Genomic DNA, 26,851 nt, shown 5'->3' with positions numbered 1-26,851 from the left:
TGAAGTCATTGAAAACAACGGAGCGTGAACCAGCCGGGCCGCATGAAGCAAAACTCAGGATGCTCAGGGAGAATTACTGAAAATAATTTCATTATCCCTGGGAGCACGCTATTGACTATACATGAGGAACACTTTCTAATTTATAAATAATAATCATTGTTTTCTTGAAAGTGGGATGACCACTCCGATACACAAACATCGCCTATGTGGGCAACAAGTGAATCTTCCCGGCACGTTCATATTCCGCGGTAAGGAGCATGCGTTATGCCCTTCTGAATGTTTACAAACAAAGCATCGTGGCGGAAACGGCCTTCACCTTGACCCGATGAGCTCAGAGGTCTTTGTTGAAAGCGCGTTCCTTTGCGAAGACTTATCGTTATAGACAGGTTAGTATGCTTGGTGTTGATGTTTCACGATATCGAATTGATATTTATGTTGATATTTTGTTCACATCACAAACTGCTTTCAGCTACAGTCACAATGTAGCCTCGATTTTGTCAGTGAATTTGTGAACTCGATTTGTGGTCAATATTCATAAACAGTTTGCCGAGAACCGATTGCCGTTTGGCAGGGAGGGTTGGTCAGTTATGTTTTCATTAGGATTTCAAGATCGAACTCACATTCTACATAGATCTATGTGTCTAACAGGTTATCATGTCGTATATATGCGCAGTGCCTGTCAAAATGTATATTCAGTTTATTAATACATCACGCCAGAGACCATATACTATTATATGGTCTCTGATCACGCAGTTAGCAGCGGTTAGATACATGTGAAGCATAACAAATTACTTTCAAACAATTTTCAGTTTTAATGTTGATACCAACTCAATTTTTCTTTTGGAGGGTAATATTTCCCCCTGACATTGACACTGCTTGAAGATAAACTGTACGGCCGTGTGCACGGTCGAATAGTTCTGCTGACTTGGTAGTTTGTCTATCGACACGAAACAGGTGGACCCATGCATGCCTATCACAAACACTTGCATTGTATTACCTGTTGTTGCTTTGTCAAGATAAGGAATGCGTTGAAGAGGGTTGGGTTCTCGTAAGACGACAGAGGCGAACAGAAGCTCTTGACACTTTAATATCAAAGGAAATGAAAAACAAAATGAATATTATATAGATCTCTGTATTTATGCATATCATGATAAAATTGGCCATAGCGGAAATATTATGATTTAAAAAAGAAAAGGGATGGTTGTAGATTTATCTCAAATGGCTGTATGTATATGAAGAAATTACTGTTATGCAATGGGTGAGTGTATGATAACATTGATGATATGTATTATGCTCATGTCATGACAGTTATCGAGAAGATATAATTGATACTCCTTACTTTAGGATAATGTAAATATGTGTGACGTGTGACGTGTGTGTGCGTGCGTGCGAAAAAACGATGTGCAAACTGTATGAATCCGCGTAGGGGGTGTGTGAATGGGGGTGTGGATTTTGCATCAAGGTTCTTTACGTATGATCACGGACTTGTATCCGTGGTATGATACAGACCAAAGAAAGTGTATTGCACATTTTCATGGTTTATATGTTACACGTTCCATGTGAACATGCAGTGAAACTCGTGGGACTGTTTACAGCGAGCGAGGTGCTCTTGTAATCAAATCAAACAAATACTGTTATAGAGTAACGTCCCTTTAATTGTATATGTCTTTCCGAACAAAAACAAAACAAAAACCATTGCCTTGAAGGAGGGGTTTCCGGTTAAACAAGGTTTCACTGTATTACTCTGTCTTGTACAGGTATTACAGTTAATAGGATTCACATTTATGTTCGATTTACCTGGTTATGTACATGAGAAATGACACTAGTTTCAGGGGTTAAATCAGCTCTTTATAAAGGGTAAATACGCATACATAGCTTTACATAGGTATACATACAAGGATGGTAGGGTAACCTAGTGGTTAAAACCTTCTTTGGATAATGGTTAACCAGGGTTCGATTCCCTACATGGGGCTCAATGTATGAAGCACTCTCTCTCTCTCTCTCTCTCTCTCTCTCAGTTGTGGGGCGGTCGGGTAGCCTAGTGGTTAAAGCGTTCGCTCGTCACGCCGAAGACCCGGGTTCGATTCCCGACATGGGTACAATGTGTGAAGCCCATTTCTGGTGTCCCCCGCCGTGATATTGCTGGAATATTGCTAAAAAAAAGCGGCGTAAAACCATACTCACTCACTCACTCACTCTCTCAGTTGTCATCATTATATTAACGATCGGTCAGCAACTGCATGATGTATTAATAATCATTTCCATATATTTCAGTAACCCATACCCGTAAACGGACATGTCTATATATCCAAAACGAATGTTTGACAACCATTTTTTTTGCAGGTAGCATTTCTTCACTTCTTTGCCATGGAAATCAAGGTCAACTTCAGCGTCTCAATGGTGATTGCAGTGGTATTGGCGGAAGCCATGAGCTTCCTGTGGTATAACAACAACGCCCCCTGGGGGCGGAGGATAGGTGACAGATATCTGATTACCGCCCTTGTTTCAGATGTTGGGCTTGTAGTTCTTCTCAAGTTCCTCATGGAGTGAGTACCTAGCTATAACACCACTAGTAAAAGGCAAATTAATTGTTAACCTTCGGTCAACTTCACTGGTTTAGCAAACACTGTTCTGTGGACTGATTAATGTGTGAAATGCATTGTGCATATATTGTGTCCTTTCTGGACAGCTTTATCTTTTTATCTTAAATCGTTCAGGGGGTAGGGGGTAGGGCCTGAAAAAATGACACAGTTATATTTCTTTTAATATTTCTTTTTTTATATATATTTGAAAATTATTTAGGGAGGGATTGGCCATATGTTGTAGGGGGTGAGGCGGGGGTCATAAAAAAATTGTTGCATGTATTTGGAGCAGGGTATACAAAATGTTACATAAAGGGCCGAGGGCACAAAATATGATACAGACATAAGACCAACCCCCCACATCCCCACCCCACTCAATTGCTTAAACATATCAAGTACGGGTTTGTCTGGTCGAGACTCGATTATCAGGCCATCGGGATATAGCTGGAATAATATGTTGCAGAATGTTGCCTTAAGCATCAAACAAACCAAAGCAAGCTTCCGAACGAACTCATTCATGTAAATGAATTTTATTACAGGAATTACTGGAGTGTCGGGAGATGGGAGGACGCCGCCATATTGTCCTGCTTCTTGACCCTTGTGTACATGACCTTGCAAGCTCCGCACATCGTTCACAACAGCAACAGTTTCTCTCACTGTTTCGCCCATTCTGTTCACAAGTTCTGTGTCATGTTCGTCATGTTGTTCGCCCTCGTCTACTTCAGGCATTACTAAATCTGGGAGAGGGACCGGTGGTCAAGTCGTCTGAGGTGCCGCAATTCGCTGTGTAGAGTTATGTTCCCCTTTGGAATGCCAGAAACCTTTTCCCCCTGATTATGTTACTTGGTTTGTCAGCACCATAAAGTGGTAATAGATCTGCATCACTGGGGACTTTCCTCCATCTTGAAGCTGACACCATGTGATGTAAATGAAATGTTGTTCATAGCCAGGTTAAACCAAACTCACTTAATCACAGCCTGGCACAAGTGGACGCTTCTAGAAGGCTGGGAGGAGAACTTTAGAAAAACGAGGACGATATCGTTACTATTATCACTTTGTAATAGATACAAATACTCGCCCAATAGAAGCTAATCTAGACCATGTAATGCTCTTTACCGGCCAACTGGCGTTATACAATCAAGTAGCAAACTCTTTCCTTAGTCTTGTGCCTCTCACTTGTCTTTGGATAGTTACTGTCTTAGTTCTTAGTGTCTGTAGTGTTTCATTGATGTCATAGTGGTCTTAAGGATCATTGTCGTTCCCCCAGTTGTAGCACCACAGTTTGACATCGCGGCATGGGACTAATCATTAGCTCATAGCGTACTCATTTATCATATCTTTATCAAGGAACATCAATATATCAATGTCTTCCTGAATCACCTCCAAATACGTTTCATTATCCTGAACTTTGAAGAAGGATTCCAGATCGAAAACTTGACGGGTTTTGGAAAACAAGATGGCGGCTTCCACGAAACAACCACCGGTTCTTGTTTTCGATCTGAACTATTGGTGTTATACTGGAACCGCAAGATAATTATTGCCTATTAATACATTGGAATGCACATTTCTGTGAGGTTGATCCGTAATATGGCGTAATATAAGTTTATTGTCATAGCAAACAGCTAGTAAAACGTAACCGCAAGTTTGCAGTTAACGGAAACTTATTTGGAGGTGATTCAGGACGATATTGATATATTAACACTCAAGAAAATAAGTGTCGATGTGAGGGATGCGTCATTTGGAGACTATTTCAGTTTTGTATTTTGAAACTTCTGCCTAAAGGTTTGAGACTGTTGATGGGTATATGTTGATAATTGATATAGTTTAAGGTTGTCCCGCAGTGCTCCTAATTGAAATACGACATAGTTTATTACACCCCTGACTATGATCCTGTTACTAGAACCAAGTGGTCCAGTACTATAAGGCGTTGCAACTCACTTTGCTGAGTTCTGTCATGAACCCTTACGTATTAGGTGTCCATGGTTCTGTCTTTATCTGTGCCTGAGTTCGAATCCAAAATTCGCCCCGAGTGTGATCCGTTGTTATCGTTCGTGGGTTTCATCAAATACGCAGCAAACAAACAAACAAACAAAACCTGCGTCACTTTTGGCTTTCTTCTAACACGTAACAAGATGAATGCGACCGACCATGTGATATTCTTTGTATTTGCTGCAGTAAAAACAAACAAAAGAACCCAAGCAATGTTCAAGGATCACGGATCATGCCCTAACCACTTACTGTTTGATGTTGTTTTGTGATAACCTGAGATACCTCCTGTATTTAGAGAGCCTATTTGACGTTACTTTTTTAACATCATTTAACGCTTTGATCTTTTAAAGTTGTTACTTGTTGTTACTTATAACAGTACTATGTAAAGCTGTCATATACTAAATGTCTGCTGAATAAAGAATCTAGATTTCGATGATATTTGTGTTGTTGATGCTGTTATATGGGTGTTTACCTGTGTTATTGACACAACAGGGTTGATACAGGTATCGTTTCAGATTTTAATGAGATTGCTGCCGTGCTCCTGTGAGCATCAGATAGGTACCATGACTGTACGTTCTGGTGATGAGACCCTCACACCTGTAATATCCTTCCACACAACTGGTTTGGACTTATTTAATATATGTATTTTTCCTGATCGATCATTAGGTTTAAACTTTTGGCGAAAACCCTAACATTAATTTATATCTTTCTTTAACTGAAATATTCATATGATATTTTATTACTATATATTTTTCTTAATGAAATGATATCTAATCAGCTGAATAAATATGAATAAAACATTATATTTTACTGACCTCTGTGATGTAACTCGAGAAGGAGTTTGAGAAACCTTGATTCGGTTGTTTAAGTGTGAGTGTTTTCTGTATTTATGTCAATAAACTTCGAAAGCAAAATGCCCAGTTGTTAAAGTCAAATAATATTGATATCTAAATATATTGTCTATCTTGCCAAAATATTTAATTCCATGATTCAATGTCATAATACAAGGCATAATTTAAGTGGTCGACGAGAGAGGCGCCATTATTGTTATCCCGTGATCAAATCAAAGAGTTCAGCCAAGAAGCTAAGACAAGGAAAAACGCATGAGTGTATTTCGATTATGTTGAGTTCTAGCCCAAGACAATATATAAAAAATATATCCAACTCCAGTCTAGAATGATTTGGCAAGTCTACATTGCCTCAGCTCTACAATGAAATTAAGCATTGTTTGGGGCTCCATTTGTTTATATTCTATATTTTGTGGATATATATTTTTGGATAAGATAACTATATTTCTGGGACTAAATGTTAGTCTAGCTCACGCCACGCCACGCCACGCCACGCCACGCCACGCCAAAGGTTATGAAACGTTTTGCGTAGACACAATACTAAGGATGTGAGGTCAAGGCTGCTTCAAGGCAAGATGACTTCTCATCCATTCTCGTTTGGGAAGCTATATGTTCCACAACTGACTCTCCAGCCTTGCTTACACCGCCATGCTCATCCAAATAGGCTTCCCCTGCTCATTTAAAATTGAAAAATTAAAACCTTTCTTAGGTCTGTGTTCAATATGTACAACCTAACACTTGAGGCACTTTGTTTTATGGCTCCCCCAAAGGAGTTCCAAAGAGAAATATATTTCGAATCATCCTACGAACCCGTTGTTTCCGAATGGCCCTATCTGATTCTGCTCGTGAAATCCTTGTTTTAGCTGAAGTGTTATATATGGGGTTTAACCGTGCATTTCTGCGAAGTGAAAGAGCGTTATTTACCATGATGTAATCAAACTGAGGCACCGTAAGGCCCCATGATCCTCAGCGAAGTGGCTTAGCTGTGGTTGCTGGTGGCTTATAGCCCGTGTTTCAAACAGTAAATGATATTTTGCCCAATATGTTTGACAAAATTTGTTTTTAAATATAACTTTGTATTCGTGATTTAATTGTACATATATCAATAATGTTCTCGTCGCTATATGGCGGCAATAATGCCGATGCGACAATAAATTTTAACTCTCTCACTCTTTTCGTGAAAGACAACCCCTCATGGTTACATGATTGAGTTGATTTGCATATTAACCTTACCAAAACACACGAAGCGTCATAACATATCCCCATTGCCTCTGCCAGGTTTCAGAGAAAGGTGCATGTAGGGAGATTCTGTGAGTCGTCTAGAGAAGGGGAATGGGGAACACTAGAGTTTAGAAGTGCATGATGTGATATAACAGACCAAACAGAATGTGAGCAAGTCTTAACTTGTAACAAAACCAAAAACAACCATATGATTATAGTTACTGTCATACCTTAAATTTGACGGACCCTTACAAGCTGCTGGCTGACCAGTAACTAGCAACACCCAGAATCGTGACTGGAGGTATTAATTCAACTCATAATTAAATTTGCTTCATTTATATGATGGCGCGACAAAACTACTCTCTTGAAATACAGCCGAGCTCCGTCTCTTAACACCCCAGTGCAAGCGCAAATGAAGTCGGGAGCCAGTTAACTTTTTGTAATATCGCGTGATTGTACGAGACTTCATGTCTTCCTTGACGACGGTTGTCACTTTGATGTTACATCGACGCCATTTTTCATGCTACATCTGCACTTTGCTTGTCTGAAAGCGTTATTTTCCTATCCTTTATTGCAATTCTTGAACCTGACACCATGAATGCGAGCACTTATGTTCAAGGTACAATTCTAACTACGCTTCAGTAGATTCCGTACCTACATGTTGGTATATTACTGTCATGAGGTAGTGTGTATCATCATGTTTATGATCTGTCATGATTCCTGTACTGAACCACAGACACTTTGCATGCTTTAGGGGCTTAAGATGTTGAATGCAGGGCCCTTTGTGTACCTTGAACTTGTAAACATTATTAGAAAATGTGGGTTCTGTTGGGTTTGTTTTTTTTACATCTCACGACATTCTTTATGCGCCGTTCCTACCATGATAACATGTTCATTTGGTTGTAAAATTAATTTCGTTAATTTATTAACGGTGGTTTACATGAAGTGTGTGTGAGTCTTTGGTAGTGTTTTGGGTGGGAAGTGCCCCTACTGAAGTTACAAATAGCCCAAGTGGAACACACCCCTGCCCCCACTCCCTTTTTTTAAAATCCTGAAACTGCTCATGATTTCTTATAAACTCTCAGAATGTACACAGCAGTCTGAGTCCAAATCAATATTGTATGGCTAGGCGGAACCCCTTGTATTTTATCAGATAGAATTAGTTTAGCAGTGAAAGGTAAACTGTAACTTATTATCCTATATTTTATCTGGGGGGTTCAAGTTCAAGTTCAATTACCCTTTATCCAACATAAAACTGGAACATTTTGGAAAAGGAGAACCCCTAAAAGCTTCGCTATATACAACCTATCTGTCAGCACAAATAATTTATTAACTGCAAAATGATATATTATTAACTAGTCAACAGCCAAAGGTTAGGGACCAGCAACATATATTCTGGATGTTTAATACCCTGTATGTTTATTCTTCTGTTTCCCCACAGTTGATCGGATGATCTGGTTCCTCCAGCCTCTGTCCCAACTGACTTATCCTGCCCCTTGCCATGTAGGTGTCATAAAGGGTTGTCTTTAACAATGCCCGTTTAGCACTTCCATGAGTTTTCACCTAAATGTGGAACACCTCTGTGTACTGGTCCCTGTTTTTATAAAGCTGTAACTGAATGTTTATACTATATTCCTACCTTAAACCAACAGTATGCAATTAATAAAACCCTATTATGAATGTTGAGAGTACTTTGGTTCAACGACTTCAGTAATTCTGTTTGTCACATTTGTATTTCCAAGAATATCCTTCAAGTCATCATCTTTACTATAGATGCTCATCATGTCAATCACTGGATTGTCCATTCCAGACTCGATTGTTTACAGACCGCCGTCATGTAGCTGGAATACTGCTGATTGCAGCGTTTTTAAACAACAAACAAATTATCTACCTTTCGGTATCTACTATATATATCATCTTTATTTACCTTGTTTCTTTTGTCACACCTTTTCTGTCTTTACCACCATAATCTTTTATTTGCTGCAATAAAATTCAATGATTGTATAACCTTTTCCATCTACATAATATTCATTCATCACATTCCATTCTTTCCACTACCTCCCTATCTATAGCAACCCACTTCAAAGTCCCTGACCATCCCTGCCCACTTGTCCCACCTGCCCGTCCCACAGACCCTTCGCCCCAGCACTGTCCCTTCTGTGTCCCTCACTATCGCTGGTCAGTACATCGTGGACGACACTGACTTTGTTGAAGTAGATCTCGTGGATGAGGAGATCATCCAGCCAACGCACTCCTTCCTGAAGGCCTTGCTATCTAGGGTGGCCAACTTCTTCAGAAGAGTCAAGAGTGTGTTTAAGAAGAAGGATGATTAGGCAGTGAACTCTGAACACATATGTATATACTTATATACAAAACATTTATGAATCATTTTAGGACTGTTGAGGCATTTGTTACAATATTTGGGAAATACATAAAATCTATCTCTGTTTGTTTTTGGCTATTTACTTTATGTTAATGAAATACATTATTTGTAACAACATTTTGTTTTGTTTTGATTGGTTCCTTTTCTGCTATTTTCTGGCTATGTTCTAGACTAACGCAGTGGCCCAGTCGTCTATAAAGGCGCCGGGATTCGCTGTGCAGTTGCGTCCCTTGGGCACGCCAGAAACCTATGATTGTGGGTTCGAATCCCTGTTCGCCCCGATTATGTTTCTAGGTTTGTCAGCACCATACCCGTGCTCGTGGGTTTCACCGAAGTGGTAAACGTCTGAGACCTGCATCACTTCGGCCTTTCCTCCCACATTAAGCTGATACGCCGTGATATAACTGGAATACTGGCGTTAAACCCAACTCACTCACTCACTCTAGTCTCACACACGTAGTCCATAAACAGCTGCTACATCTGGGACGGCACTCAGGTGCACCATTTGAACAGGTGTTTGACCTATTTAATTCTGGAAAGAAATTAACATTCCAAACGTCACATCCACTCACATACTGGGCAGTTTACACTGGCATTACTTAATCTTCACACAAGTGTTTTTAGGATAATAAATATGTGGAACTCATGAATTAGTGAGTCCTCTTTTAGGACTCTTGAGGCATTTGTTACAATATTTAGGAAATATATTACTTGCAAAATGTTTGGTAATAATCAAATCATGGAGTAGAAAGTTGTACCACGAACAATACATAACTTCTGACCACTATGGGAAATTAATGCATGGAGTGTGGCAGGCGTTGTACCACAAATCATTTTGTGGAGTTCTTTCCGACACTGGATTAATGTCATGGCCCCACAGCATTGTGTTTCCAAGGTTCCAAACAATTGTTACACGCACGCACGCACGCACACAATGTACCATGAACATACAGGCTGACGAAGATGAATACATCCTCTGGTTGCAACATCTCTGTTGACTAAATGGTTTACATTTTGGTACAGTTGCAATATGTTTCATCTTTGACAACCAGGCTATTCCTGGTAGGCCCAGGATACAAATCAAACATGTAAAATGAATTAAAAACGAATGAGTGAGTACGGTGTTACGTCGTTTTCAGCAATATTCAACGAATATCAGTGCGGGGGACACCAGATATGCGCTTCACACATGTACCCATGTAGGCAATTGAACCTGGGTCTTCGGCATGAGGAGCTAAGCCTTTAACCAATAGGCTACCCACCGCCTCCTGTTGAGAAGGAGCGTATCCATCTCTGGCAGTCTGTGTTCATGGTTCAGTGTGGACAATAATATTTTGGAGGCTTTGGAACATCTAGTCATAACATCATGACATTGATTGGAATAGATGCAAGAACTCGGCTAAACGGTTATGATGCAACGCCTATCATATTTCATCCATACATTTCAACATGGATATCACCTTGGTGAGGTGAGGTGAGGTGAAATGGGGTTTAACGTCGTGCATATTGCGACGTTCATGCACGTGTGTGTGTGTGTGTGTGTGTGTGCGTATGGGCTGCTTGAACTAGCCGGTTTTACAGTGCTAGTCCACTGAGAAAAAATGCCGCAGTTTAACATTGACACCCCATTCAGACACAGTATACTGACTCCGAGCCGACCACCCGACCAAGGTGAGCTTATGCCATACCGTGGCGTCCGTCGTCCGTCTGTCATCCGTCAACAATTTATTCAAACGACTTCTTCTTCTGAACCACTAGTTGGAAATTAACAAAATTAGACTGGAAGCATCCCTAGGTGGTGGGGATTCAAAATTGTACAAATGGTGGGGCTGACATCCCATCCCCACCCGCCCCTAAACTGCTGAGGGGTGGGGCCAAATAGGGGTAATTTGGCTATATTGCTTCAAACGACTTCTCTGGAACTAAGAGAATATCAACCATATTTGGTTGGAAGCATTCTCGGGTGGTGAGAATTCAAAATTGTACAAATGGAGGGGCGTTGCCAAATAGGAGTAATTTGGCGTTAATTGTCTGATCTGACGTATGGTTCCTGTAGGAAGTGACAACTTGGAGACGATGGCTTGCGGTATATACAGTTTTACTTTATACATGTAGATATATACATACAAAAGACACTTTGTGCCAGGTCAGCACATAGTTGTTGTGGTTGTTGTCTTGGTGCCCCGAGCACCCAGCCTAACCCTAGGGTTAGACCTTTCTTTCTCTCCTCTCTGGACCAAGGCTTATATAGCCAAGGTCACCTGACATTTAGTAAGTAATAAATATAAATGTAAACAGTAAATCATCAGTGACATACTTGCACATCTCGTTCAGGATGGCAGACGGACGATGTACACAAAAATGGGGATTAACAAATAGGATTAGTATCTTATAAATGACAGCAATTAAGTCTTTCAAGGCATAAAGATGTCACGGCTCCAGGGTAATGAACCTTTGCAATTAAATGTTCTTCAGACAATGGGTGTCGTAAATCAGTCGCTATGACAATACCTTTAATATGATTTATCCTGGATCATAACATGGAAACGGTTCAGATCTTTATGCCACATTTGTATCTAGATAGATACGAGTACACGTTCATGCTGTCAGATTTGCCATCCACCCATATTAAATGCTGACAGAATCAAAATTACGAAATATTTGGAGTATTATATACATATACAATGCAAATGTATATTTTGTCAATATCCAGGTGAGCGATACAGGCCCTGTGGGCCTCTTGTTCTAATTACTTATCGATCATTGATTACAAGTTTTGAATTTTTAACGAAGCTTCAACATTAATTTATATTTCTTACATTTAAATATTCATATCATGATATTTTGTCATAATCGTGACGTGTTGTATGGATGTACATATATACCACCACAATATTCCAGATATTATGACAACAAACTTGAGAAAAATGGTATTATTGAATTAGAAGAGTTACTTTTAGACCAAGCTATTAAGTTTAGATATGATCCTATATTATTGATAGGTGATTTGAATGCTAGAACAGGTAATTTACAGGAAGTGTTTCCTACTCTAGCAGATAGTACAGAGCGAGATGATGTACGAGGGCCATTCAATATATAACCAGCCTAACCTATTGCTACTGCTCCTCACTTCTTCTTTTTCCACATAACCACCATTGAGGTTTATGCACTTTGTCCAGCGATGTGTGAGAGCTAAAAGCCCGTTTTGATAGAAACCATGGGGTTGTTTGTGTAACCACCCCTCCACTGCTGTCGTGAGTTCATCATCGGACCGGAAATGACGTCCACGCAGTTCTTTCTTCAAGTTTGGGAAGAGAAAGTAGTCGCTTGGTGCCAGGTCTGGTGAGTAAGGTGGATGAGGCAATACTTTGAACCCGTTCCACTTCACTGTGGCAACCGCAAGTCGACAGGTGTGCACTCTGGCTTTATCATGTTGGAGCAGCACAGCTTTTGTGATCTTTCCACGACGTTTGGCAAGAATAGCAGTCGGCAAACGGTCCAGGAGATCGGAGTAGTACTCTCCAGTAATAGTCTGGCCACGTGGCAAGTAGTCAATGAGCAAGACCCCTTTGGTATCCCAAAAGATGGTTGCCATGACTTTGCCAGCCGATGGTTGAGTCTTAAACTTGTGGGGACAGGGTGAAGCAAAGCAAGTCCACTGCTTACTCTGTTCTTTGGTTTCTGGGTCAAAGTGGTGTACCCAGGTTTCATCACCAGTAACAATTCTCTCCATAAAGTTGTCTGCATCCCGACTGCATTGCGTCAAAAGTGCCTGACACATTGACGCACGTACAGCCTTCTGATCATCACTCAGACATTTCGGGACCCATCGGGCAGACAGCTTCCTCACACCCAGACGATCATGCAAAATGGTATGGACACTTCCCTCTGAAATGTCCAAGGCCTTGGCCATTTCTGACACCTTCATTCGCCTGTCTTTGACAACCAGTTGTCTCACAGCTTAAATGGTTTGGTAATTGGTCACCTCTACAGGCCTGCCAGGGCGTGGCTCATCTTCCAGGTTCACCCGACCCCTCTTAAATTCTGCAACCCAGAATTTGACTTGTGCATACGAAGGTGCACTGTCACCATAAACATCTGACAATTCATCATGTATCTCCTTTCCCGGTTTCCCTTTTAAGTAGAGGTACCTAATAGCAGCCCTGTATTTAACCTTTGACGAAAATTTGGCAGAATCTACCCTTGCCATCTTTATAGATCACGTGTGTGACTTCAAATACAATTTCCTCAGTGAAACTTTGTCTATGCACGTGACATACATTGGTGCACAGCACGTGACAAACATGCAACCGTTAAGATCTGATAAATAGCTTAGGCTGGTTATATATTGAATGGCCCTCGTAGATAAGATAGAGATGGATGAAAGGATATCCGAGGATAACGTCATTAATACTTTCGGAAAATCTTTAATTGATCTCTGCGTATCCCTAAGTATTTATATTCTCAGTGGGAGACATGGCACTGAGTCTAAGACAAGTAGTTTTACATTTAATGGGAGTTGCGGGAGTAGTTTAGATGATTATTGTTTAACGTCTATAGAAAATAATGATTATGTAAAATAATGTAATGTTGAAAATAGGACCGAATCTAGTCATCTACCAATATCATAGTTATGAAAACAATAGGATCATTTGATGAGAAGTCGACCAGTTATATGGAACAAAATATATGGAGTGATGATAAAGCAGGGGAGTTTGCTTTGAATATATCATCTAACGAATCTTTTAACCAAATAGAATATACTCAATCTATCATACAACATAATGTTAACGAATCAATTGAAATTTTTACAAATGTAATTCGTAAAGCAAGTAGTTGTTTCCGTAAAACTGTTAAATGTCGAAACGATATAAGCCAAAAGTCGTGGTTTGATAACGAATGCAGAAAGGGAAGAAAAGAAGAGAGACGTGCGCTTAGAAAACTACGTTGCCAAAGAACAACTGTTAACTTTAGAAAATATAGATCGGTAAGAAATAGGCTTTACGGAGAGAAAAACAGATCACGTTTAGAAAACAGACTGTAAGTTATCTAGATAATTTAGTAAAACAAGACGGAAAAACTTTTTGGCGAAAAATTAGAAGTCGTCGGTATCAACATACTCCATGTAATATAAAGATAACGGATTGGTTTGATCATTTTTCAACACTGCATAGTGACCACATAGAGATTGATTGTGATATTAACATTTGTATGTCAAACAAATATGAAATGAATTTTGATGATGATTATAACAGGGAAATACGCAATGATGAAAAATGTGAAAGCGCCAGGTTTAGATCAAATTTTAGGGGAATATGTGAAAGCAGGACAATGTTACTTTATTCCTTATCTCCTTGATTTATTTAGTTATCTCTTTAAAAATGGTCTTTTTCCGGATCCGTGGAACATAGGTATAATTCTTCCTCTGCATAAGAGTGGTGACAAAACAAAGCCAGATAACTATAGGGGCATCACTTTAATGAATGTATTAAGCAAACTCTATACATCAATCATTAATAATAGATTAACAATTTGGGCAAATATTTCTAAGAAAATATCGGAGGAACAAGCTGGCTTTCGCGAAGGTTACTCTACTTCTGATAATATTTTTGTTTTGAATGCTCTAATCGACAAGCATTTGTCTAAGCGTAAAGGTAGATTCTACGTCGCTTTCGTAGATTTTAAAAAAGCGTTTGATTCAGTAGATACAAAATATTTATTATATCTCTTGGAACATATAGGTCTATTAGGAAATATGTTTAATGCTATTAAATCTGTGTATGAAAAGGTTAGAAATACCGTAAAGTCTAATGGACAATTTTCAGATATATTTGAATCTCACATAGGTTTAAAACAAGGGTGTGTTTTTAGCCCCTTATTATTTTCTCTGTATATAAACGAACTCGTTCATACTTTAGACCACGAAAACGTTAGAGGTGTACAACATTTTCCTGAATATATAGAATTGTTGATACTTTTATTTGCAGATGATATTGTATTGTTTTCAGATACGATTTCAGGTTAACAAAACCAATTAAATACTCTCAATAAGTATTGTAACAAATGGAAATTGACAGTTAATTTAGACAAAACAAAAATAGTGGTATTTAGAAAATATGGAATTTTGAAAAAACACGAACGATGGACTTTTAATAACCAAAATATCGAAATAGTAAAACACTATAAATATTTTGGTGTTATGTTTTACTCAAATATAAATATGATAAAAACAGTGAAATACACATGCCAAAAAGGTAAATTAGCACTTTATGAAATTTTAAGATCATTAAATGAACTTGGGTGCTTGTCTTATGACATATTCTTTAAAATATTTGATGTAAAGATTAAGCCTATTTTATTATACGGTGCAGATATTTGGGGCACCAATACATTTGATCCACTTGAGAAAATTCAGATTTATGCATGTTAAAGATTTCTTGGTTTACGTCACAAACTCCAAATGCTATGGCTGTAGGAGAATGTGGTAGATACCCGTTATATGTTGATTCATTTGTGCAATGTATAAAATATTGGCTAAGATTAATACACGTCAGATGATAGAATACCAAAAAAGTCGTATAATATGTTAAAACACTTAGATGAATGTGATAGGAGAAATTGGGTAACAAATGTTAGAGAATCTTTATGTTTGATAGGTCTCTCAAGGTGTTGGTAATATTGATTATTTAATAAGCATGATTAAACTTAGATTAAGAGATATTTCTTTTCAAGAGTGGCAAGCAAAATTAAGAGAAAGTACAAGATTCGATAATTACAGTAAATACAAATTTTCATTAAATGGTGAACCATATGTGTATTGCAAAACATATTTAATGCATAGAAGATACTTAGCTCTTTTAAGAACTGGAGGTGCAAAAATTTACATAAATGTTGGAAGATGGAAAAATGTTAAAAAAAAGTAAACGAATCTGTCAGAATTGTAATTTAAATGAGTTAGAGGATGAATTCCACATAATAATGAAATGTCCATGTTTTAATCATTTGAGAAATCTTTTTGTACCAGAGAAATATTTAAGGAAATGCACATCCAAATGTTTTGTTAATTTAATGAATGATTATGATCCAGCTATAGTAGAAAACTTGCTAAAATTCTGTAAAGCTTCACTTGTAAGGAGAGCATGTTATCAATAATTACTGTACACTATGTTATCATTGAATATACGTGTATAAGTATGATGAACCACCATCACCTTGATGGAAAATTTGTATTTTTGTATACTTTGTATACTTTCTATATGGGCCCGAGGCCTCAAGTACAAATAAACAGATTGATATACCAGTCTCCGTGAGGTCCCGGTCAGAAAAAAATCCTGAGCACCCCATATATTGCTGGTTATGAAAATTGCCATAGTATGATTATAGTCACTGTCGTACCATAAATTTGACGGACCCTTACAAGCTGCTGGTTGAATAGTAACTAGTAACACCCAGAATCGTGCCTGGAGGAATTAATTCAGCTCATAATTAATTTTGCTTCATTTATATGATGGCGCGACTTAACTTCTCTCCTTAAAATACAGCCGAGCTCCTTCTCTATAACACCCCAGTGCAAGCGCAAATGAAGTCGGGAGCCAGTTAACTTTATTTTGTAATATCGCGCGATTTTACGAGACTTCATGTCTTCCTTGACGACGGTTGTCACTTTGACGTTACATCGACGCCATTTTTGATGCTACATCTGCACTTGGCTGTTCTGAAAGCGTTTTTTTCCTATCCTTTATTGCAATTCTTGAACCTGCCACCATGAATGCGAGCACTTATGTTCAAGGTACAATTCTAATTACGCTTCAGTAGATTCTGTACCTACATGTTGGTATTTTAGTGTGATGAGGGGGAGTGTATCATGGCTCCTGTACTGATCTTCAAACACTGCATGCTTTAGGGGCTAAGATGTTGAATGCAGGGACCTTTGTATACCTTGAACTTGTAAACATTATAATAAAATGTAGGTTCTTGTGTCTTTTACATCTCATGACATTATTTATGCGCCTTTCCTACCATGGTAACATGTTGATTTGGTTGTAAAATGAAATCCGTATATGTATTTTAACAGTGGTTTACATGAAGTGTTTGTGAGTCTTGGGGAAGTGATTTGTGTGGGAACTGCCCCTACTGAAGTTACAAATAGCCCAAGTGGAACACACCCCTGCCCCCACTCCCTTTTTTTTAAATCCTGGATCTGCTCATGATTTCTTATATACTCTCAGAATGTACACTGCAGTCTGAGTCCAAATCAATATTGTATGGTTAGGCGGAATCCCTTGTATTTTAGCAAATAGACTTAGTTTAGCAGTAAAAGGTAAACTGTAACTTATTATCCCATATTTTGTCTGAGGGGCTCAAGTCATAACGTAACAGGGAGATATACTTTGCAGTGATTATTACCATTACTCTTTATCCAACATAAAAATGGAACATTTTGTAAAAGGGGAACCCCTAAAAGCTAAGCTATATATACCACCTATCTGTCAGCATAAATAATTTATAAACTGCAAAATGATATATAATTTACTAGTCATCACCCAAAGATTAGGAACCAGCAACATACATTCTGGGTGTTTAATACCCTGTATGTTTATTCCTCTTTTTCCCCACAGTTGATCGGATGATCTGGTTCCTCCAGCCTCTGTCCCAACTGACTTATCAAGCCCCTTGCCATGTAGGTGTCCTAAAGGCTTGTCTTTAACAATGCCTGTTTAGCACTTCCATGAGTTTTCACCGAAATGTGGAACACCTCTGTGTACTGGTCCCTGTTTTTATAAAGCTGTAACTGAATGTTTATACTATATTCCTACCTTAAACCAACAGTATGCAATTAATAAAACCCTATTATGAATGTTGAGAGTACTTTGGTTCAAAGGCTTCAATAATTCTGTAAAGTTTGTCACATTTGTATTTCCAAGAATATCCTTCATGTCAACATCTTTACTATCAATGCTCATGATGTCAATCACTGGATTGTCTTAGCCCAGACTTGATTATTTACAGACCACCGTAATGTAGCTGGAATATTGCTGAGTGCAACGTTTTTAAACAACAAACAAACAAACAATCTACCTTCCCTTTGCATTATCTACCTTTCGGTATCTACTATTTATATCATCTTTATTTACCTTGTTTCTTTTTTCACACCTTTTCTGTCTTTACCACCATAATCTTTTATTTGCTGCAATAAAATTCAATGATTGACTAACTTTTTCCATCTACATAATATTCATTCCTCACATTCCATTCTTTCCACTACCTCCCTATCTATAGCAACCCACTTCAAAGTCCCTGACCATCCCTGCCCACTTGTCTCACCTGCCCGTCCCACAGACCCTTCGCCCCAGCACTGTCCCTTCTGTGTCCCTCACTATCGCTGGTCAGTACATCGTGGACGACACTGACTTTGTTGAAGTAGATCTCGTGGATGAGGAGATCATCCAGCCAACCCACTCCTTCCTGAAGGCCTTGCTATCCAGGGTGGCCAACTTCTTCAGAAGAGTCAAGAGTGTGTTTAAGAAGAAGGATGATTAGGCAGTGAACTCTAAACACATATGTATATACTTATATACAAAACATTTATGAATCATTTTAGGACTGTTGAGGCATTTGTTACAATATTTAGGAAATACATAAAATTCATCTGTTTTTTTTGGCTGTTTTCTTTATGTTAATGAAATACATTATTTGTTACAACATTTTGTTTGTTTAGTTGCTCCTTTTCTGCTATTTTCTGGCTATGTTCTAGACTAACGCATGGTGATCACACTTGTAGTCCATAAGCAATTGCTCCACTCTGTCTCTGACATCTTCAATGTTGTCGTGGTGGACTTCAAGCAACATATGCTGATCCTGGCACGCTCGCCAAGTTGTCAGCCTCACAACAATATACCCTAAAACAGAGAGAGAGAGAGATGTCAGGTCACCATTTATTTCCCAAGGCATACAGCCCCAAAGTCTCAATCACAATGCGCAACGGAATACATCTGAACACATATCAGAAATAGTTTACCTGGTGACATTTTTCCAGGAAATATAATGACCTACCAGGTATACTTACTTAAATCAACTTGTGAACTTCAATGTAACTGTTTAGCTACTGCTGATACATCAGTCTCAACATTCAAGATGTCTACAATAATCATAATACACACCTGTCACAGGAATACAGTATTTAGAATACTACTTGCATAAACAGCCTTCATACATATTATACAAAAATTACTATATCTATTACAAGTTTTAGCAAGAAAAAACGATTCTCATAATGGAAATAATACATGCAAATAGTCACTTTTACACTATACCATTAGGCTTAATCAAAAACCATTACTTCTGGATTGTGTATTTAATGCAACAATATGCATAATTTTACCTATCTATGATTACATATTTGGACATTCAAGTCTGTTACATGTAAATAGAATAAAAGTTCAACAATGTTAACTTATTACCGTATTCGGTCTAATAAGCACCTTGCTCTAATAAGCGCCCATGGCGGTATTTGCTAATATATTGGCTAGTGAACAATCGCAATTCCTTCCAATTGATCAATATACACAAGACTTATTTATTCCTGTATAATACACACGTGTGTTATATGCACCCATAATTATGGGCAATTAAATTCTAGAAAAATATATCTGTCGTGTATAATACAAACAGACTTTTCTTTTGTATCATTTCAGGCTGTCAGCATAAACCACGAAATTTACGATCTTTCAACTGTGTTTTTTTAATCCACCAAAATTTTATTCTAGTAAGAGTCACCTATTTCTAATTATGAGAGTGCCCTGGGTCCTTATCACGTCGAATATGGTACATATATAATACAGCAGCAGTTACTAACTGAATACAATAAAAAAGACTGCATGGAGCGGTCATAATTCAAAATCAAAACAATAACAAACATGACAAGGATGTGCTTTAGGGAATGTAACAAGATAAGGGTTACTTCCCCTGAATCTAGTTAATGCGGTCACTGACCCCCGAAAATAGGTGACAACCAGAGTTTAAAAAGCATTGGCGAATATTTAATGTTAAAAGTTCAAAACAACTATTCTATTCCTGAACCAAAACTATTAGAATTCTATTCCCATACCGAAAATGGGAATCACATTCCATTAATAATAAAAAAGCCTGTGAAACACAATCTGTCAATGACCGAACGTCTAACGCTAACCACGAGGTTTCTGCTTGGCTCGATAAATCGAAAATACAATAAATATACGATGCTACCTCTGAGAGAATACCTACAACCTATGTCCTAGCATTGTTATCTACAATATGTGATACAAGACGGCCTTATTTCGACCAATATTATTGCATACATACCTAAAACAGGGAGAGAGAGAGATGTCAGGTCACCATTTATTTTCCAACAGCATACAGCCCAAAGTAAACAGGCAATTTTGATTGGTCAGTTGACCTTTGGGTGGTAGCGCACCCACCCAAAGAGTAACTTCCCTTTGACCATGGACATTATCATTATTTCACTTTCTTACATTTGCCCCCCATAAAAAAATGTGATCCCGACATTTCAACAGATATGTATGCGAACTACAAATACACCTTCAACAACAGTTTTGAAAACATATTAACAGTAAGCGCTGCTTAAATTATTAAGACGTAAGTTCCTCAGTGGCAGCAAAATACCACTTTCAAAGTGTACAACCTGTAGTTTTACATACATCATGATATTTGACACTGAAGGCAACAATACTGCTAGACGTCCAGTCAAAGAATACTGCAAACCTTTTACTGTTACACATAGTTATTCTAAGTGGAAATACCTTTTGTACTTCAGACTGTACTAAATACAACAAACTTGGATGTCTCTTCCCATAAGGCAACCCATACCTAAAATATTAAGGTCGTACCATTGTGCTCATAGTGAAGTTTCAATGTTAGTTCATTCATCACTTGTAAAGGTCTCTCTGGATGGAACCATGGGTTATGTATCACTGGTGTTAACAGTACTTGGTATGGGTAATACCATGAAACAGGTACCACGGTGCAAGTCGAAAAGGTTCAGGTTTGTTTTCTGTTCACATTCAGTTGGCTTTGTGGCATATGTCAGTTTGACTGGACATTTCTTTCGTCGTTGTGACTTCCTCACCTCTGCTTCATCATCGGCATAATGAAAATCTGTGGACTCTTCCTCACTCTCTGTTGATTGTAGCTGTAGATCTATTTGGTCACAGGTCCTCACAGAATTGTCACCATCTGGTGACTGCTCACTTGCACTCACATCAGTATCATCTCGATCCTCAACACTATTAGAACCATGATCCGTCGACCGACTTGATACTGGGTGTTGTGTGTTTCATTGGCATTTTCTGACGCAGCAAAATGCTTCTCAGGATGAACTTCCTTCACATCGATCTCCACTTGGCCACTGCCTTCTGAAGAATCACTGTCCGTCCCTGAGTGCTCATAATCGACAATGTGCTTTTTCATCCGGAGCGTTTGAGTTCCAGCTTTCTGGGCTTTTGCTCTGTCAACAATCTTGTCAACTGGACGTCCATCACAAGGAAGCACCTTGTTTCTGTGTAGAACTCTAGTCCATCCAATTCCACCTTCAGGTCTCACTTCATATACAGGACTGTCACCCACTAATTGCTTATTCACAATGTGAATCTTTGGTTCCCAATAAGATTTCAACTTTGCCGGACCACCTCTTTCAGACATGTTTCTCAAAAGCATGAGATCACCAGTCATCAAAGTAGTGCTTCTCTCCTTATCATATTGCTTCTTTCCCTTTCATGCATTCTCATCGGCAATCACATTTGCTTGATCATATGCTTGTTGCATGCATTGTCGCCACTGGTTCACATATTTGTTAGGATCACTGTTTAAATCTTGTTACCAAGTCCAAACATTAGGTCCACTGGTACGAGGTGATCGCCCAAAGAGTAGACAGAAAGGTGAGTAACTGGTAGCATCATTTCGAGTGCAGTTGTATGCATGGACTACTTTATTTAAATGATCTTTCCAGTTTCTTTTCATTTGGCTGGGCAAGGTACGAAGCATACCCAACAATGTTTTTTTGGAGCATTCTACCTGTCCATTCCCCTCCGGATGATACAGAGTTGTTCTCGATCTGGCCATGCGACAATATTTCTGCAGATGATGAAAGAGCTGATTTTCAAATTCTGCACCTTGATCATGGTGCAGTTTGGCTGGAAACCAAAATTTGAGTCTTTGAAAATTTTCTCTGCAGCAGTCTTCGCTGATTTGTTTCGCGATGCATATGCTTGTGCAAATCTAGTAAAGTGGTCGCACACAACTAAAATGTACTTATAGCCACCTGTGCTTCTTTCCAAATGAGGAAAGTCAATAGACACCAGTTGAAAGGATGCAGATGTTGATATTGGTTTCAGTGGTGCTTTTGTTGGAATTGTTGGCGTGCGGTCTTTGAGACAAGTGCATTCCTTAGTGACATAACGTTCGACATTCGCTTGCCTGTGCCAATAGAATCTCTCTCTCACCAGTGCCACAACTCTTTCTGAACCAACGTGCCCCATTTCATTGTGAAGTTCTTTTAACACAAGTGCCCTAAATTGCTGCCCTAAATTGCTAGGGAAGTACTATTTGAGTCCTTTCTTCACTACAACACTGTTCTTCTACACAGAACGCTATCCGTATTAAGACAGAGTTTCTTCCAGGTCCATGGTTTCTGTCCTGTGTTTAGTCATCCTATTGGGTTTCCTTTTCTTCTGTTTGCTTTTCAATACTGGTCTGATGTGTTCATCGTCTTGTTGATGTCCTCAGCACTAAAACAATGGAAAGTAGGCTTGCAGCTGGAAGAGGAGACAACTTCAGAAAGACAAGTATGGTCATCAGTGATTGATGAAATCCAGACAATGTCACCCTCTTCCCTAGCATTGGTAACCTGATTTGACATTTCAATTGCTTCTTGATTTATTTCACAGACACACTCAAACATATACTGGTCAATATCTGATGGCATTCTGCTCAGTCTATCTGCATCAAAGTTCTTCTTCCCAGGCTTGTATTTAATTGAAAATTTATAGTCAGCCAATTTTGCTACCCATCTGTGTCTGGTACCATCCAACTAAGCTGAAGGAAGAATATAAGTCAGAGGGTTGTTGTCACTAAAGACTGTGAAGATGGGTGCATAGTACAAATAGTCCCTGAACCGTTCTGTTATTGCCCATTTTAGAGCAAGAAACTCCAACTTCCCTGAACGAGCATGGTAGTTCTATTCTGCTGGAGACGGTGATCGTGATCCATATGCAACAACAGCTAATTTTCTATTTTCCTGTGACTGATACAGAATGGCACCCAGTCCTTCTTGAGAGGCATCAACATGCAATACAAACTCTTTCTCCCAGTCAGGGTAAGCCATCACCTTTTCAGTTAACAAGTCATCTATGATACCATGCAGAATCTGTTTATGTTCATCTGTCCATGTGATTTTGTGACTTGAGGACAACTGACCATTCTTTTCCCATCGCACCTTCACACCTTTGTCTACAGTATTGGAGTCGGAACAACACAGCAGTTCGAATAAGCACTGTGCTCTGCGAGAGTAATCTGGAATGTATTTACGGTAGTTACCAATGAATCCTAATAGTCTCCTCACATCTCCCACTGTAGCTGGTTGGATAGATTTGAGATTAAGAACAGCTTCCTTGTCTCTTGGGTCCATCTGAATGCCATGTTCTGAGACAATGTGTCCAAGGTAGCGCACCTGTTTCTTAAATAGATTGCACTTACGAGGTTTTAGTTTAACCCCAGATTCCTTTAACCGTTGCAAGACAGTCCTTACATCTTCTACATGTTGTGAAAAATCTTTGCTGAAGACTGTAACATCATCAAGAAAGGGAATACAAATAGTGTCCCTCAGCCCTTGTAAGCAAGTGTTCATGAAGCGCTTGAATGCACTTGGTGCTCCAGTTAAACCAAAAGGAATGCGTGTCCATTCATATAGCCCCCAAGGACTTATAAAAGCAGTATATGGTCTACAACTTTCCTTGATAAGCCCTGGTGATAGGCCTTCCCCTGATCAAGCAAGGTAAACCATTGGTTTCCACTCAAACTGTCAAGGGCATCCTGTATGCGTGGTAGAGGGTGTCAACACTTAGTCTCAGACTCGAGTCCTTTCTTCTGACACAAACTAGAGGGCTCAAGTAATATGACTTCAAGTGTCGTACCCATCCCTTGTTTATAAGGTCTTCTTGATAATCTTTAACTTCTTTGTAAAGAGGCATCGGTATGGACACATACAACTTCTGTACAGGTACATCATCAGTGAGTTGAATGTCCATTTTCAAATCAGTTATTGTCCCAATATCATCATGTCTTACTGAACACATCTGACTCTTCATATAACATCTGCTTGATCATTTCATGTTGTTCCTCACATAAATCACCACTTAAGTCTACTGGGGGATGCCAGTGCTCTTGTATGCTTGTGGTGTCTGATGTCTTTATCTGATTCCAGGATATCATCTAAATTCTGGGCAGGATCTGGCTCGTTCTCACCTTGTAATGGTATGACAGATCTCACTTGATGCAGTGTACCAAGACATGACCTGCTGTGAACTTTAATGTCATGACTAGTACAGTTCATTAACATTACCGGAATGTTTGTTTTGGTGAATCTCTTCAACCTAAGAAGCGATCCTTGAATCTTCAGTCCAACAGGCCAAGGTTCCTTAATGTTTGGTTCCAACAAGACAGTGGTGGGTTCACTTACATTAGTGGCGACTATGAACTTCCCTTGTAACACTTGACCAGCTTTGACAAGTAATACTGGTCTTTCACTGTGAAAGTCACATATTGCATCAGGTCGCTCCTCTTGCAACAGCTTAACTACAGCTTCCAGTTTTTCTTTCCTAATTGCTGGCAGTCCTGATTGTATGACATTGACTCTGCTACACTCTGCATGACTGAAGAGATATTGCTCGATCACATTAATACCTATGATTGGGGTAGTGATGCTGGACATCTTAGTAACTAAAAATGGAAAAGAAAATTTCTGATCAGTGGTTCCCTTCATCAGTTCGAATGATACTTCGACACATCCTTCAAAGGGTATGTTCTCCCCATTGGCAGCCTAGACAGCCAGTTCACTGTCGCCTAACAGTTCACTTGTTTCATCCTTTGATTCCTCAAACACTACAGACCTAACATCAGCAACACGTGTGCTCTTCCTTTTCCGCTCCTTCTCGGCAGACGCAGCAGCGCCAACCTGACCAATGATCTCATGATCCAGAGGATTAGATGACAGAGTGTTCCTCAATTCTTGTGCAATAATGGCGTCTCTCAAGCCAGTGTGTATTGTTCTCAGGGTCATACTTATCATCAGGTTCTGGTCATACCTTATATCAGATCCATCCTCTTTGCAGGAGAAATTTATTTTTGACTCAAGTCAAGAATCCTCCGAACCAAATCTAAAGTTTCTTCGTTTTCCCCTTGAACACCACAACTAAGTTCCTGATAAAGTTTTGTCGCAGATTTTTCCTCAGAGACTGTTCGGAGAAGCTTCCTGAAAATGGGTAAACTACGATCAGCCTTTCCTTCAATGTATCACCTCAGTAACTCTGATGGTGGAATGGCTCGAAGAACACCATCAATAATCTCAACAGTACTGTAACCCCTTTCTTCTCCTGCCTCAGTCATATCAAGTTGATGAAACCTATTTCTTGCTTCATGACAGATTCATGAATCTTGAACTCCTTAACATCTGCTACCCTCACAATTGTTGGCGGTGATGTGGTCACGGTCTTGGGTTCATGACAGGAACCTCTTTGCTTTTCAGCTACAGCAGCTGGTAGGGGTGCATTTCCTTTTCCCCCATTGCTTGGATCATTACGACATTATAGGATTCTAAAGTTGTCAAACACGTTGATTTGTCGATACCAGCCTTGACAGGTATTCCAAGCTGCTCCAGCGATTCTGTCAACACACCAACATCCAGACTGAACATCCGGGATTTGATGCTCCACTCTGTCTCTGACATCTTCAATATTGTCGTGGTGGACTTCAAGCAACATATGCTGATCCTGGCACGCTCGCCAAGTTGTCAGCCTCACAACAATATACCCTAAAACAGAGAGAGAGAGATGTCAGGTCACCATTTATTTTCCAACGGCATACAGCCCCAAAGTCTCAATCACAATGCACAACGGAATACATCTGAACACATATCAGAAATAGTTTACCTGGTGACATTTTTCCAGGAACATAATGACCTACCAGGTATACTTACTTAAATCAACTTGTGAACTTCAATGTAACTGTTTAGCTACTGCTGATACATCAGTCTCAACATTCAAGATGTCTACAATAATCATAATACACACCTGTCACAGGAATACAGTATTTAGAATACTACTTGCATAAACAGCCTTCATACATATTATACAAAAATTACTATATCTATTACAAGTTTTAGCAAGAAAAAACGATTCTCATAATGGAAATAATACATGCAAATAGTCACTTTTACACTATACCATTAGGCTTAATAAAAAAAACATTACTTCCGGATTTCGTATTTAATGCAACAATATGCATAATTTGACCGATCATTGATTACATATTTGGACATTCAAGTCTGTTACATGTAAATAGAATAATAGTTCAACAATGCCAACTTATTACATATTTAATACAGCAGCAGTAACTCATTAAATACAATGGAAAAGATTGCATTGAACGGTCATAATTCAAAATCAACACAATAACAAACATGTTCCTCAATGACCAGTACATGATTGTGCTGTCAGGAACGTAACAAGATGAGGGTTACTTCCCCTGAATCTAGCTCATGCGGTCACGTGACCCCCGAA

General features: G+C 39.0%; 4 protein-coding genes across 6 annotated transcripts in view; 3 read left to right on the top strand and 1 right to left on the bottom strand.

The window, feature by feature from the left end:
- The first annotated feature begins 263 nt into the window (after positions 1–263).
- LOC124138766 lies at positions 264–5,007 on the top strand. Its single transcript, XM_046505618.2, has 3 exons — positions 264–386; positions 2,344–2,546; positions 3,122–5,007. The coding sequence occupies exons 2-3, from the start codon at positions 2,368–2,370 to the stop codon at positions 3,315–3,317; spliced, it is 375 nt and encodes a 124-aa protein (XP_046361574.1). The 5' UTR covers positions 264–386; positions 2,344–2,367; the 3' UTR covers positions 3,318–5,007.
- A 2,097-nt stretch (positions 5,008–7,104) lies between these two features.
- Positions 7,105–9,217, top strand: LOC124138762. Its single transcript, XM_046505615.2, has 3 exons — positions 7,105–7,259; positions 8,082–8,143; positions 8,713–9,217. Exons 1-3 carry the CDS (start codon positions 7,235–7,237, stop codon positions 8,971–8,973), a joined length of 348 nt encoding a protein of 115 aa, XP_046361571.2. The 5' UTR covers positions 7,105–7,234; the 3' UTR covers positions 8,974–9,217.
- Positions 9,218–16,671: 7,454 nt separating this feature from the next.
- LOC124138764 lies at positions 16,672–18,563 on the top strand. The gene is made up of 3 exons (XM_046505617.2): positions 16,672–16,812; positions 17,642–17,703; positions 18,303–18,563. Exons 1-3 carry the CDS (start codon positions 16,788–16,790, stop codon positions 18,561–18,563), a joined length of 348 nt encoding a protein of 115 aa, XP_046361573.1. The 5' UTR covers positions 16,672–16,787.
- Positions 18,178–26,851, bottom strand: part of LOC124138765 — a 28,443-nt gene continuing 19,769 nt past the window's right edge. The window contains exons 1-2 of one of the 3 annotated variants that reach the window (XR_006861687.2): positions 20,909–26,552; positions 18,178–18,922 (exon numbers count right to left, since the gene is read on the bottom strand). Coding sequence is in view for 1 of the 3 variants with exons in the window: in XM_048399710.1 (XP_048255667.1) it covers positions 18,774–18,922; positions 25,924–26,103 (329 nt within the window). In the remaining 2 variants the exon portion in view is untranslated. Of the gene's footprint in view, positions 18,923–20,385; positions 26,553–26,851 lie in introns of those variants that run through there. The other 2 variants (XM_048399710.1, XR_007222171.1) reach the window with 2 other exon arrangements.

Source organism: Haliotis rufescens, unplaced genomic scaffold (assembly GCF_023055435.1).
Source record: "Haliotis rufescens isolate VD_foot unplaced genomic scaffold, xgHalRufe1.0.p SCAF_2, whole genome shotgun sequence".
Classification (NCBI taxonomy): domain Eukaryota; kingdom Metazoa; phylum Mollusca; class Gastropoda; order Lepetellida; family Haliotidae; genus Haliotis; species Haliotis rufescens.
Note: the sequence above shows the minus strand (reverse complement) of the source record. Positions and strands in the feature narration are given on the sequence as shown.

Excerpts from the sequence above, each read along its gene's own strand:
- LOC124138766 (XM_046505618.2), top strand. The coding sequence starts at position 2,368 with ATGGAAATCAAGGTCAACTTCAGCGTCTCAATGGTGATTGCAGTGGTA. Across the intron at positions 2,547-3,121 it reads CTTCTCAAGTTCCTCATGGA|GAATTACTGGAGTGTCGGGA; the intron begins GTGAGTACCTAG and ends ATTTTATTACAG.
- LOC124138762 (XM_046505615.2), top strand. The coding sequence starts at position 7,235 with ATGAATGCGAGCACTTATGTTCAAG. Across the intron at positions 7,260-8,081 it reads TGCGAGCACTTATGTTCAAG|TTGATCGGATGATCTGGTTC; the intron begins GTACAATTCTAA and ends GTTTCCCCACAG. Across the intron at positions 8,144-8,712 it reads CTTATCCTGCCCCTTGCCAT|CAACCCACTTCAAAGTCCCT; the intron begins GTAGGTGTCATA and ends CCCTATCTATAG.
- LOC124138764 (XM_046505617.2), top strand. The coding sequence starts at position 16,788 with ATGAATGCGAGCACTTATGTTCAAG. Across the intron at positions 16,813-17,641 it reads TGCGAGCACTTATGTTCAAG|TTGATCGGATGATCTGGTTC; the intron begins GTACAATTCTAA and ends TTTTCCCCACAG. Across the intron at positions 17,704-18,302 it reads CTTATCAAGCCCCTTGCCAT|CAACCCACTTCAAAGTCCCT; the intron begins GTAGGTGTCCTA and ends CCCTATCTATAG.